This window comes from Stegostoma tigrinum, chromosome 1 (genome assembly GCF_030684315.1).
Source record: "Stegostoma tigrinum isolate sSteTig4 chromosome 1, sSteTig4.hap1, whole genome shotgun sequence".
Taxonomy (NCBI): Eukaryota; Metazoa; Chordata; class Chondrichthyes; order Orectolobiformes; family Stegostomatidae; genus Stegostoma; species Stegostoma tigrinum.
Genome location: NC_081354.1, coordinates 56130381 through 56144926, shown reverse-complemented (window position 1 = coordinate 56144926; position 14546 = coordinate 56130381). Strand labels below are relative to the sequence as shown.

Here is a 14546-nt window from a genome sequence, read left to right as displayed (position 1 = left end):
AAAAATGGACGACTTGAGAATATAGTGATGAGTTCCCTCGCCTTGACTCAAAGTTCATCACTCTATATAGATTATATTTTTTCTCATGAATAGGTAAGCTTAGAAGAAGTAAAAGCAGTGAAAGCAAATAGTTGATGCTATAGATAAATTCAGTTGTGATGAGGTTAAAGTTCAGCATGAACTTCACTTGTCTGCTGTAACTGGATTTGTTAAACATCATCATGCAGGGTCAACAATCAATTAACCTCAATTCAGTTTTGTGACTGACGCGGTGAAGTATCTTCTTGAATAGAAGAGATTTAAAATCCCTACCTGTACATGTTTCAATAGCTGCTTTCAGCTCCCTTCGGTCTTTTCTCAGTTGTGCCAATCGGGTGCGTAAGATTTCTTTCTGCTTTTTCATCTCCTCTTCTTTTGACTGTAATCTTTTTGCATCGGCTTCCACACGGTTCTTACCATATTTGTATTGATCAGCATCTGTAAATTAACCGCAAAGAACATTAACACATTTAAAACGAAGATATAGAAGTACTGGTGCCAGAAACATTCCACCAACTCCAATAACTTCCGAGTATCCTGAGAACGAATAACTCATTGGTCGAAGGAACTATTAAACAAAACCATTATGAAATCCCCCAAACACCAATAGCTGATATATTAGATCACATGATGCTCTATTTTAAAAAAATTCTCAAAAAGGGTATTTTAAGATTAGAACATACAATAGTGACAGTTTGATAGGTCCAAACAGCAACTAGGCAATGACTTAAGCAGTTTATGATTTCTAACATTTTCCCCAACTACTGCATATGGTGAGTGGGAGGATAAACCAAATATGGAAACTTATCAGCAGCAATGTGTGAAATCGTATGTATGTTATTTAGTTTTGACTGTACTGTTAAAAATATTGTGCATAAATGGACATAGATAAGCCCAGAGTTTGCTGAAAAAATAATGGTGAGTTCATGGTGTACACTGTTACCAAATGTGAGAAAAACCCAGTAATTCTTGGCAAACAAGTATATTCTAAGTTGTGACTTTTTGGAAACACTGGGTAACTTGCACTCCGCCACTACTAGCCTTGCAAAAAATTGGAGATCATGGTCAATCTCCCTATAAGTACAAATTAAACTTGCAGCTACTTTATGACACTGGACTATTCTCAGTTCAGATTTCACTAGGATCATGTGGCTCCAGACCTCAATACAGCTTCGATCTAAACACGAATAAAGCTGAATTCCAGAAGTAAGGCGAGAATGATTGCACTTGACATCAAGGTAGTATTACTTAGAGTGAAGCATCAACAATCCCAGTGAGACTGAAGCCAATGGAATTAGTGTGGTGAGGGTGGGGGTTATAGCTCCACTGGAGTTGTACAAAACACAAGAGAAATGGTGTTATTGTTGGAGACCACTAATCTCAGCTCCACGACATTACTATCAGTGTTCATTAGGTTAGCATCCTCGGCCCAATCATCAGCTGCTTCAGGATGACCATCAGAAATTCTGGAGTCAGAATGTTTGTGAGTGATTACACAGTGCACAGAACCATTCATAATTCCTGATGCAGTCTGTGCCCATATGATACAAGACTCAGTCTTGGGCTAATAATGGACTAGAAACGTATGCACAAGTGAGGGGCAAACAGAGAATCTACTTGCTTTTTTTTTGACAATCAATGGCATTTTTTAAAATCACTGAACCCACCACCATCTACATCCTGGGCATTACCACTGGTCAAAGACTGAACTGGACCAGACATGATTAACACGTTAATCAACCTGTTTAGGCATGCCGAGAGCCACCTCCAAGGCAACTGCAATTTGAACCAAGGCTCTTGAGCTGGGAGGTAGGGAACCCAACCATAGTTTAAAAAAACATATACTTTTAAGCAACATGTTCCAACACAGCCAGATGGGGCTTGAAATCAGACCTTCTGGCCCAGAGATATGGGCACTATCACTGCACCACAACAGCACTTATCAGCACAATAAAATTATTTTAACCAAACTTTTGGGCATTTAGGATACACTGCCTTAGCACAGGTAGGCGCCGAATCTGGATCAGCTCAAATAAACACTGAGTGAGGAGGTTTTTTCAATCAACCTGTTAATCGATGTTATGACACACCTCTGGAGCAGGTAGGGCTTGAACCCAGCTCTCCCAGTGCACTGTGTGTTAGAAATTAATTCGAGTAATAGGATGAATAACACCATTTTAAAAATTATTTTTATTCTTATGATGAATAACACCTTGGAGTTAAGAAAGGAGATATGCAAATACTGGAGTCAGAGATGACACAGTGTGGAGCTGGAGGAACACAGAAGATCAGGCATCTGAGGAGCAGGAAAGTTGATGTTTTGAGTTGGAACCCTTCTTCAGAAGATCTGAATTTTACTGAAGAAGAGTCCTGACCCAAAATATTGACTTTCCTGCTCCCCTGATGCTGCCTGACCTGCTGAGTTCCTCCAGCTCCACACTGTTGTCTTGAAGTTAAGGAAATAAGGCAAACAGGTGCTGTGAAATCATTCATTTAGAAGAATAGCACTTGGCCAAAATAGTTGGAACAGTCAGACTAAAAATCTAAAAGATCCCTGGTCCAATCCTGGCTTAGGCTCTTGTGGTGTCCTTATTTCTGAAGCTGGAGGCCTAGATTGTGGTTAATCCATCCTGTGGTGCAATATCTGAAATTGAATCTAATACTATAGATGAAGCTCTGTAAATCTAAAGTATATTTTTCTCAGCTTGAGCTCTAACTCTCTTAGGCAATATTCCCATCTGCATTTTCAATTTTGTTTTATCTCTGCACTATCTTTAGTCATTCTTTTTGCAAATAAATACAAAATCTTTGGTTCTCCACAGTTCCTAGCATCTCATAACTAAGAATATTTTGATTGGACTTTCTTGCATTCACAAAGTGAATGCTGACACATGTCCTTGCATTGAACTCCACCTTGTGCATATATACCCATTGCTCATCTACCATCCCTTTGTAACTTCCTAGTCCTCACGTGCCTCCTAACCTGGTGCCATCATAAACTCTAATATAAAACTTCTGTTCTTTCATCCGTATCATTAACGTATGGAGAAATGCAGAGACCTCACAATTAATCCCTGGGGACACGGCTTTACACATCTACCATGTGGAATACCTACCCTTCGTTCTATGACCCTTTTTGCAATTTCCCAACCAACCAATAATACATACAAAGTGACAAGAAAACAGATCTGTCACAGAGGCTTTGTGTAGTCATTGAAAGAGAACATGATTGGACTTGATAGCAATGCTCCTTTTGGATGAATAAATTGCTAACATTCACTGGCTAGGCTTACACATATAGAATAACTAATTGAGGCTCTAGGGTTGCCTTGTCGTTCATGGAACTGGGGCCAGTAAGGAAGGGACGTGAAAAATTATTGGGCTAAGTTCAGCAGGTAATATTATGGCAATATCTGCAAGAAAAAACTTTTTTTCAGGTTTCAAGCACAGAAACCGCACAATTTAAAGAAATATTACATAATTTTTGGTGGAAAATATATTCTGATAATTCAATATGCAAATAAGCATAGTCATTAATTCAAATGTTTGCAAATCACTGTCATGAAAATGTATGTTTAAAACAGGTAACAATATTAGTTTCTATTTGTTTAGTTATGCACAATGATACCCAAAGTGCTGCATTGTATCTCTCCATCATTAGGGGAGCCCAGCAACGGCTCAATAAAGCAGCTCACTATCACTTTTGAGGTACTTACAGATTGGCAATAAATACTGGCCTAGCTAGCAACACCACATCCTATAAACAATTGTAGAAAAGTACAAAATTTAAAGGGCTTACTTGAGGCTGTGCGCTTCACATTTGTGACAGGATTTCCTTTTTTGACTGGATTGCTTCCGACCTTCTGCTTTGCTGTCATACCATTTACTGCTGTTGACATCTTCTTTCCTTTTGCCTAGTTGAGTAAGAAAATAAAACATTAATTTACAGCTGACAATGCTTAAGATATTCTTGTTTTTCTAAATTTAGCATTTCCACAAATATACCCAAAATAATCTTAAAAACACAACACCCTGTTAACTGACTGCTTTATAAAGTGAGTGCACTGACTTAAGACACAAATATATTATACCATGTTAGCAGCAAAGGGCAAATTCCATTTCAACACTAAGCTCATCATTGAGTTCATTCTTGAATTTCCAATTTCAGTCAGGTTGCAATGAGGACATGCTGAGTGAATACCAGCTGATTCCCAATGGGTGATAAAGGGGAGGGTGGGAAAGGAAGAGGAGGCAAAAGCAAAATCTCATGCACTTCCTCACTAGTGGCTGGCTGAGCCATCATTAGTTGAGACCTCAGAGCACATTACCTTTTTACTGTTGGATACAGCAGAACTAACGAAAACAATGAAACAAATTTGGGATAAAATACCAGAATCTGTAGCAATGGCCACAAAGTCCTTGCTGCAGCATAAAAATGCAAATGGTTCACTGAAGTCCTTTTGGGAATGTAATGTGTCATCCTTACCCCTTTGTACCTGACCTGTGCAAATCTGATTTCCTTATAAGGAAAGTGAATTCCTGAACAGCGCTTCACAAATTTCTAGTTCGAATTTATATCTGTAGCAGGGACATTCCCCACCACTGTCGTAAGGTCAGAAAATTAAACTGATGTGTAAAAAAGTACATAAAATCACTCAAAATGTGATTTTTACTTAAGTCAGTTATTGAGAAATATTACAAACTTGTGTGGAGTGCAGACACCCTGGCTTTAACCTTTAACATAGACACCAATTACTGTCGGAGCACCAGCCACTCATTGAAAGTCGCTCTTAAATCTGCCTGAAGCCTGTTGGGTTTCCAGTGCAAAAGCCTGCTGATGACTAGATGTTGCACACTGGCAGATTCCTACATCCATGAGTACATGCGGAGGGATATACCAAAGCTTGGGATGGCTACCAAAAAAAAGGTGCACTCTCAAGGCTATCCTGCCACTGTAAACTGAGGTGATTGAAATTTTGTAAAATCTTTCCCGCATTAGGTTTGACATGGTATGAATATAGTAAATACAAGTTTTGATTATAAATGCAGTGATGCACATCAGAATGCCACTTACTGATTGTACTGTGTTTCCATTTCAATTAAAATAAACCTTTAACCGTCATGTAATATAATTCCTTTAAAAAAAGTTATCAATAATACACATTTACAAAAGAAAAACCCTAATGTTCTAATATGTGGTCAAGCTTTAGTTCCAGCATTTACTGCTATAAATACCTTAAATTCTTTTTCTAATTTAACCTATATAAAGCTTAATTTAATGAATAGGGAACTGAAGGTTCTGTTTCCGTGCTGTACATCTCTCAGTGTCCCGAAACGTTAACACTGTTTTGTCCTTCACAGATGCTGCCAGGCCTGCTGCGCTTTTTCAGCAACTTTGTTTTAATTCAAAATATTTATTCAGTTCATTGACAAAGAGATGGCCAAGGATAGCAAAAGAGGTTTCTCCAGAGTGTCAGGCAGTATGTTATACTCAGACCAAGGATATTAAAATGTCAAACTGAGCATTTAAAAATAAGACATACACACGTAGTTAACATTAAACAGTAATACACATCAGGATAGTCAAGGTTGATAATGAGAAGTTAATATTTTGCATTTAATAGTTTGCTAAAATAGTCATTTAGTATGGCAGAACTTCAGTATTGCTGCAAAAGGACAATTTGTTGAAACCATTCACCATACATTTATCAAGATATTTCATAAGATGTGAGGATGCAATGGGAAAACATTTATTCTTCATGAGGTCAGTGTTGATTGGAGTTCACTTGTAAACCAATCTTGTTGAACTGAACCAGGTGCTGTGTAAGCACGTTTTTCTTCTACATCTGCAAAGAATACACCTCTGTATTAACGTACCTAGCTTCTAATTCATGCAAATGGGACAAACTGCAAGCCTAACAATCTTAAATTGATCATCAGTTAGTGTTACTTAACAAATGTTGTCCAATTGCAGAACCACATCTTTGGTTGGTCAGTGTTAAGTTTGTAGGTGGAGGCTGATTTGATATGGTCAATACCTTGATTGTTGTGAGCAGCCAGAGAGATATGCTGTATGGTACGCTCGCCATTCACAAAAATGTTGCTGTATTCCAAAAAGACATTTTGTCTATCACACAAATAAGCAACATAGTATATTAATTTGTGTACACAGAAACATAGAAGATTGGAGCAGGAGGCAGCCATTCGGCCCTTCGAGCCTGCTCCACCATTCATCACGGCCATGGCTGATTGTCCAACTCAATAACCTAATCCTGCTTTCTCCTCATAACCTTTGATCCCATTCACCCCAAGTGCTATATCTAGCCACCTCTTGAATACATTCAATGTTTTAGCATCAACTACTTCCTGCGGTAATGAATTCCACAGGCTCACCACTCTTTGGATGAAGAAATGTCTCCTCGTCTCCGTCCTAAATGGTCTACCCCGAATCCTCAGACTAGTTCTGGACAAACCCACCATTAGGAACATCCTCCCTGCATGTACCTGGTCTAGTCGTGCTGGAATTTTATAAGTCAATTCAAGATCTCCCCTCATTCAGCTGAACTCCAGTGAAAACAATCCTAAGATAGTCATTCTCTCCTCATATGTCGGTCCCACCATCCCAAGGATCAGCTTGTTAAACCTTTGTTGCACTCCCGAGAGCATGGCATCCCTTGTCATAAAAGGAGACCAAAACTGCGCACAATATTCTAGATGTGACTTCATCAAGATCCTGTATAACTGCTTCCATACTCAAAACATTTTGCCACGAAGGCCAACATGCCATTTGCCTTCTTTACTCCCTGCTGCACCTGCATGCTTTCCTTCAGCGGCTGGTGCACAAGGACACCCAGGTCCCACTGCATGCTCACCTCTCCCAACTTACAGCCATCCAGGTAATAATCTGCCTTCTCGTTTTTGCTTCCAAAGTGAATAACCCCACATTTATCCAAATTATATTGCATCTACTACTGATTTGCCCCTCACCCAAACTGTTCAGATCATGCTGAAGGATCTCTGCATCCCTGTCATAGTTCACTCTTCCACCCAACTTGGTATCTTCTACAAACTTGGAGATGTTACATTTTGTTCCCTCATCCAAATCATTAATGTATATTGTGAATAGCTGGGGTCCCAGCAACAATTCCTGTGGCACCCCACTGGTTACTGACTGCAAATTTGAAAAAAGACCCATTAATTCTTACTCTGTTTCCTCTCTGTCAACCAGTTTTCTATCCATCACAATACACTTCCCTCAATCCCATGCACTTTAATCTTATACAATAATCTCTTATGCAGGACTTGGTCAATTGCTTTCTGAAAGTCCAAATATACTACATTGACTGGCTCCCCTTTGTCAACTCTACTAGTTATATCTTCATAGAATTCCAATAGATTTGTCAAGCGTGATTTTCCCTTCATAAATCCATGCTGACTCTGTTTGATCCTGCCACTGCATTCTAAATGCTCCACTATAAAGTCCTTGATAATGGATTTGAGAATTTTCCACTTTACTAATGTTAGGCTTATTGGTCTATAATTCCCTGTTTTCTCTCTACCTCTCTTTTTGGAGATTGTAACTCCAATATTCAATCTGCAGGGACTGTTTCAGAGCCTGTAGAATCCTGGAAGATGCCAACCAATGCATCAACTATTTCTAGATCCACTTCCTTGAGTACTCTGGGATGTAGATTATCAGGCCCTGGGGATTTATCTACCTTCAATCCCATCAATTTTCCAAGAACCATTTCTCTTCTAATCTTGATCTCCCTCAATTATTCCCTCTCACTGAATCTTGCATTCTCCAAAATTTCTGACATTTGAATTACATCCTGTTTTGTGAAGAGAGAACCAAAGTATATAGTCAGTTGCTCAGCCATTTTTTTTGTCCCCTATTAAAAACATTCCCTCGCTTCTGTCTGTAGTGGACCTACATTTGTCTTCATCAATCCCCTTCTCTTCACGTACCTATAGACACTTAGTGTTAATCTTTATGTTTCCTACAAGCTTATTTTTGTCCTGTATTTTCCCTTCTTAATCAATCCCTTGTCCTTCTTTGTTGAATTCTAAACTGTTCCCAATCCTCAGCCAAGATAATAAAATGTGAGGCTGGATGAACACAGCAGGCCCAGCAGCATCTCAGGAGCACAAAAGCTGATGTTTTGGGCCTAAGCCCTTCATCAGAGCTTTGTCATTATGCTCCTGAGATGCTGCTGGGCCTGCTGTGTTCATCCAGCCTCACATTTTATTATCTTGGATTCTGCAGCATCTGCAGATCCCATTATCACCAATCCTCAGCCAAATCGTTTTTCTTGGATGCTTCTTCCTTGGATCTGATATTATCTCTAACTTCCTTTGTAAGCCATGGATTGGATCTCTTTCCCAATTTTTGGGCCAGACAGGGATTAACAGTTGTTGCAAATCCCCCATGTGTGCCTTGAATATTTACCATTGCCTAGCCACCATCATCCTTTTAAGTAACTTTCCCCAATCTATCAATGCCAATATGTGCCTCATATCGTCATAGTTTCCTTTATTAAGATTCAGCACCCTAATCTCCTAGTCAACTACTTCACCCTCCGACCTGATAAAAAAGTTCCATCATGTTATGGTCATTCGTCCCCAAGGCTGGTAAACTGTAATCAAGAATTGATGTAGAATGGATGTGTTTCGTATGGAACAGTTCATCCAAAAAGGCAGTTGAAAAATATTAAATCAGTCAACAGAATATGTAAGTAGTTCAAAGACCAGCCTATACACCTGAAAATTTTTGGAAAGAAATGAAATAACCATACAAATCTCACTCCAAAGCTGAATGAAGTGCTATATACTTCAGATTTTGAGCACCAACAGTTTAATTTTATTTCTATGTTTAAGTAGTACGGAACCATTTATCGTGTACCAATAATTAATTTTTAATTCAAATTCATTTAACTAAAACCATGAATCTGATTTTAGCTATTCCCAACAGGAACAGATGCACAGACCTGCAGTACTTCATCTAAGTTAGGTATTGCAACTAAAACGAACAGGGCATCCACATCTCTAACTTGGCTTGGTTGAGCTGCTATTGAGCTTTCCATTGATAAATCACAGACCTAAATACATTGTGCCTATCAAATGATCATCATGACACTGTAACACGGGCTGAAATGGTCAATTAGAATTTCAGGTGCAGCAAGCTTGAGACTGGAGGCTAATGGAACCATGGTTGAAGCAGGGAGCAGGCTAAGAAAGTAGATATAAAGATAAATTTAATATGGTGGAATTGGGATGCAAATAGGGAAGGGTAGGGAAAGTGAAGCTCAATAAATGGTGAGATGGCTATTGAGATTAAATCCACAGGAGAGAGGACAGTAGCAGCTAAATGGGCAGATGAGAACACAAAGGGAAAGAGAAAGAGGGAAGAACAGGAATGTGAAGGAGAACAACCAGTAACTGGAGGTGCAGAGATACCGCTAATGTAGAGTGGAATGACTGCATCCCATGTAAATTTGGACAGTTACTATGAAAGTGGAAATGAAATAGAGTAGGGACAGTCTGGGAGCTGAACTGCAGTCAGAAGGACAAGTGGAGATCTTGCCTTTAGGTTGTACTCAAAAGGTACTCTCCTTGATGTATATGGAGTTGGTTTCACACTATCATCTATTTTGAGACTTTGTTCATCAGGAAGGTAAGAAGACCTGAAAGGACATCTTTGTAATCCTCTCGGACATCTTCAGCAGTCAATGACTTAGTAACATGTGAAATGCCACAAATTGCTCTGGTCCACGTACAGTTATCAGTCCATGCTTAATATTTCCTTCAGCTGAGATGAGTGGATTTTGCTTGACATCAACGAGTCGGAAGTGTAGATTTTTAAAAAATTATTTCCAATGCATCAGGCTCTTAATTTCATTTGTCCTCCTGGGGTGAATATCATTCAGTCACATACCTTCAACATTACCTAAAAAGGATTAACTTTTGGGTGATCATCTTGAGTAGATCCTCACAGATCTTCAAACTCACGATGTTGCACAGAACAGCAATGTGTATCTGAAACTTCACGATGACTTGAAGTTCTCCTTCTCCAGGTCATAATTCTAACAGTCACAAACCATTTACCACCTTTGGACTGGACAGTGCCAACCTGTTGTTTAGTGTAGAATGATTCTTCAGGATTATTAGCTGACATGTCTCCAGCAGCTATCTTTATAAGCCTGCTTTGCTTTTTTCTAGGTAAACACTTGCATGCAACATGATTTCACTTCTTACATTTAGAACACTGGCTTTCCCATGCCAGCCAGGCTTTCGTTGCCATCCTCTGCAATATTTCTTCCATTTTTCCAACATGTTGTTCTCATGCAGCCTGGAATGTTTCTTGACATGATGTAAAGATTCATCAGTTCTCCCATTAATATGTCCTGTGGATATTGACAACAGAGCTTCTCCATGTGTCACCAGATTTCTTGAAAATAGGACTCTGCTGTCTCAGTAGACTCTTATGTCTATTCTTATGGCTGTCCTCTTATACCTAAGACACTCCCATCTCTGATGAGATATCTTTCAGTTGCCCAACTGTCAGGTTATGATACACTGATCAATAATCTCCCTGCTCCCCTTAACTTTGATACTGAACACATACTGCTCAAAGTAACATTAATTTGGGGTTTAAGGTGCATCTTCAAGCCATTAAAATCTCTCCTATCTGGGTTCTCTGCTCCTCAGTGACTTCTAGATCTGATTTGATTTCATTTGTTATTGCCAAATGTACCGAGATATAGTGAAAAGCATTGTTCTGCATGCTATTTGAGAAAATCATAGCTTTTAGAAAAGGACAATAGAACAGAATATAGTCTTATGGCAACAGAGAAGATGCAGTGAAAGATCAACTCTGATGTACGAGAGGTCCATTCATAAGTCTGAAAATGGCACAGAAAAAGTTGTTTTTGAATCTGTAGGCACATATATACAAACTTTCATATCTTCTGCCCAATGGAAGATGGTGGAAGACAGTCTAACAGAGGCGGTGGGGGGGTGCACTGCAGCTTGTGGCACACTTTCCCCAGCACCAGGGGAAAACAGTGGTGCTATCGTGGGACTAGAATTCAGCAGCTCAGGCCAACATTCTGGGAACAGGGATTCATATCCCACCGTGGCAAATGGGGTCATTTGAATTCAATAAAATCTGTGGTTAACAAAAACTCTGTTCACTGATGTCCTTTAGGGATGGAAATCTGCCTTCATTACCCAGTCTGACCCAGGTGTGACTCCGGGCCCACAGCAATATGATAGACTTTCGGCTGCCCTTTTGGTAATTAGGGATGGGCAATCAAGGCTGGCCTCACCAAAGATGCCACATCCTGTGAATGAGTTAAAGAAAGGTTGCAAGTCTTATTTGCTAAGTGTATATTTTATTTAATTGCTACTACTTCATAAATTTGCCATTGAGACAGGGAGAGATTCCAATTCTGTCTCAGACTTCCTTTCACTTTCACAGCAGTAGAGAATGGAAAAATTCACAGACATTCTGACTCACCCAACATTTCAAAGTTGCAGGCAGCTGTTTTTAATTCTTTACAGTAGTCGGCTGTCTTCCAACTGAAAATTCAGTTAAGCTCAGCTCCTCCAGTTCTGACACCATCTTTCATTGAATGTGTTTGACAGTTGCTATCAAGTGAAAGCAAGTTACAGCAGAGGAAGAGATCAAAATAAAATGTCAGCAAGCTAGCCAGTGCATTATGCAAAAATGCAAGAGGAAAGGCACCTGGAGAAATGCAAAGTACAGCAGGGTGCCATGGAAAGCACATCATACAGGAGACGTCTTCATTGGAAGCTCACTCTGGCCAATCTTGTTATAACTTTAGTTTTAAAAGCTTCAGCAATGGTGGGGGCGAGGAGTGGGGTGAAAGGAGGGGATAGTGACCTGCGTCAGCTTTTGGCAGGAAGGTCTTAGACCTCCAGGTCATCAACTCTCCTGATCCTGGCCTGCCAGATGGTAGTCCCCATCAGTACAGGAACCTGGAGGCCAACTGGAAAATCCCAGTCAGCTCCAAGCCAACTACTGCAAAAAAAAGGAAGCGAAGGCTAGATGGAACTGAGAAAATTACACACTGGCCAGCAAGGCTAATGCTTGGCCCCTGCCATTATCAATCTCAACCCTGGCTAGGGCTGGAAGGCTAGTCCATAGTGTCGATCTCACATAACATGTTTGGAATGGGGGAAGTAAGTCTACCCCAGCATTTTTCATTTTTGCACTGCCTCATCTTCACTGGATGTGAGCCACACAATCTCCCTTACTACAGCACATTCAAGTATCCTATTTTATGGGAAATGCTTTCAAACCTGCAGTAAGATTCTGAGGTCATTATTCACCAGCAGGATTGTTAAAAGGTAAGATTTTCAATCTCACAGAGCGTGAATAGTGATGTCTCTAACTATATCAGTATTGCTGAAACAAACTCCCCCAATAACCGAATTCCACATGCAGCCCCAGAAGTCGAGGAATTTATTTTCTTGGTAGTCCAGACTGCTCACAAATATTGAAGGAGGTCAAGTGTTTCTTTTTTAGGATTCATTCTGACCACAGGATGTCTTGCCAGAAGTCGGCAAGCTTTCCTGCAACATTTTTCACAAGGGCATCTTCTTCTATGTTTCTGCTACTAATGTATGGTTTCCTCCCAGCTGCCCAACCAAATAAATACTTCTTGTGTGGCTTTGCCTTTTTGTCTGGATATTGTTAGCAGGACTACTTGGCGCCTTGAGAAACTGAGAATTGTATTCCTCATCAGTTTACCCTGTAGTCACTGGAATCTCTCTGAATCAGAGGCAAAATTGGTCATACCATAGTTCCACTCTCAAATGATGACAATTGCAGGCTGCTACACATAACACGACTGCACTATGCATTGCAACAATAAGTTTTATGAATCTCTTTTGATGCTTAGTTCTTTGTTGAGGTGATATAATCCTGAGTCAGGTTCTACTCTCAAATTGAAATTACAGCTCCCTCCCCATCAAAAGACGCCCAAGCCAGTACAGTATGGGGTTAGACGCAGAGTAATGCTCCATCTACTGCTTTAAGCTGCAAGTAAAATTTCCTCAACACCACCCCCATCAAACACTCCCTGGACAGGGATAGCACAGGGTGACATACCATAAAGCTCCCTCTGCCTCTTTTAAACTGAAAGTAATGCTCTCTCTACTCATTTATTAAAACAGGAAGTTAAAAATAATAATAATAGTGAAACAGCCCCTCCTGGGACACTATTGAAATAAAATAAACTGACAGTTGAATGGAAACTTGCATAACAAAAGAGAAACTTATTATGTTAAAATAACATTATCCAGGTCTATGATGCAGCCAAGTCCCTGTGGTGCCCATTGGTTTCCAAAGACATTGACCATGCCAGTGAGTATTGCATGCTCCCTCACTAAGGATAGCGGAGTGTGAATATAACCATGAAAGAGGACCAGAGTCAGGAACAGCAAGCCCCTGTCATGGCCTGCTCCTTTGACCGGTCAATGAGCACCTTAGCCAGGTCCAGGAGCAGATCCCACAAGAAGGCTCTCTGACCGGTGTGCCCCTCCCCACAACAGGAGCCCTTAGATCAGGAGTGTGGGACTAAAATTTAAGGAGCAGCCCTTCATAAATGTTAAAAAGGGGCTGCAAATAGAAAAATTCTAAATATATATGATGAGCAGTTTCCTCTAGGCCACAAAAACTACACTTGGCCTGGCACCAGTAAACTCACTCAGTCTACAATTGCACGGGACTGCTGTGTAGAGCACTCTCCACTCCGCCCCATGTCACATCAAAGTAAATTCAAGGGGTGGGCAAAGGTGGGGAAGCAGAAAGTGTGGGGCAGCAGCCTGGGGCTTAGGCAGGATTTCCCCAAGCTGACTCAGATTGTGGTGCGCCACATTGTAGCAGGAGGGGTCTGTTGCACATGGCTGATGTTGAGTTCTGGACAGACATAAAAGTCAATTTGTCCAGAAGCTCACTACACGTTTGAGCTGTTGCAATTTCACATGAGGTGTCAGGGCTGGGTACCTTGTTCCTCAGGGTCTGGATGGCTCAGGTCAAAAACAGGACATTGAACAATGACCTCTTGGCCAGCTGCACCAGCATTATGCAGCCCACTCTGTCCACCATCTCACATGTCTCTGACTCTGGGCAGCCCAGCGCCCTGAGCCTTCCCCTCCATCAGTCAGCTGAGACCACAATGTTGGAGGAGCCTGTTCCTGAACAGCGGCTCATGTACAAGAGCCGCCACTCCTGTGGGGAGAGCTCCAGCGTGAAACCACCGTGACCCAGACTTTGATTAGGTCAAGTATAAGACAGGCAATTCCCACAGGAAAATCCAAAGAAAGGACCACTTCATGAACAGAAAGTGCATGTTGTAACAGAGGCTGCACACCTGACAGAGGAAATATGTCACTGGGGTGCTGCACCTCAGAGGAAGCTCGATATGAAAGGTATCGCTGCAGGGTCTGAAGGTGGAACGTTGCTGCCTGGGTGCAGAGAC

General features: G+C 40.7%; 1 protein-coding gene across 3 annotated transcripts in view; it reads right to left on the bottom strand.

Moving 5' to 3' along the window:
• The window catches only part of afap1 (actin filament associated protein 1), a 294973-nt gene that overhangs the window by 33428 nt on the left and 246999 nt on the right, over positions 1-14546 (bottom strand). For all 3 annotated transcript variants that reach the window (XM_048546338.2, XM_048546346.2, XM_048546355.2), the window contains 2 exons: positions 3839-3953; positions 313-477 (listed from right to left, as the gene is read on the bottom strand). In XM_048546338.2, coding sequence (XP_048402295.1) covers positions 313-477; positions 3839-3953 — 280 coding nt within the window. The remainder of the gene's footprint in view (positions 1-312; positions 478-3838; positions 3954-14546) is intronic.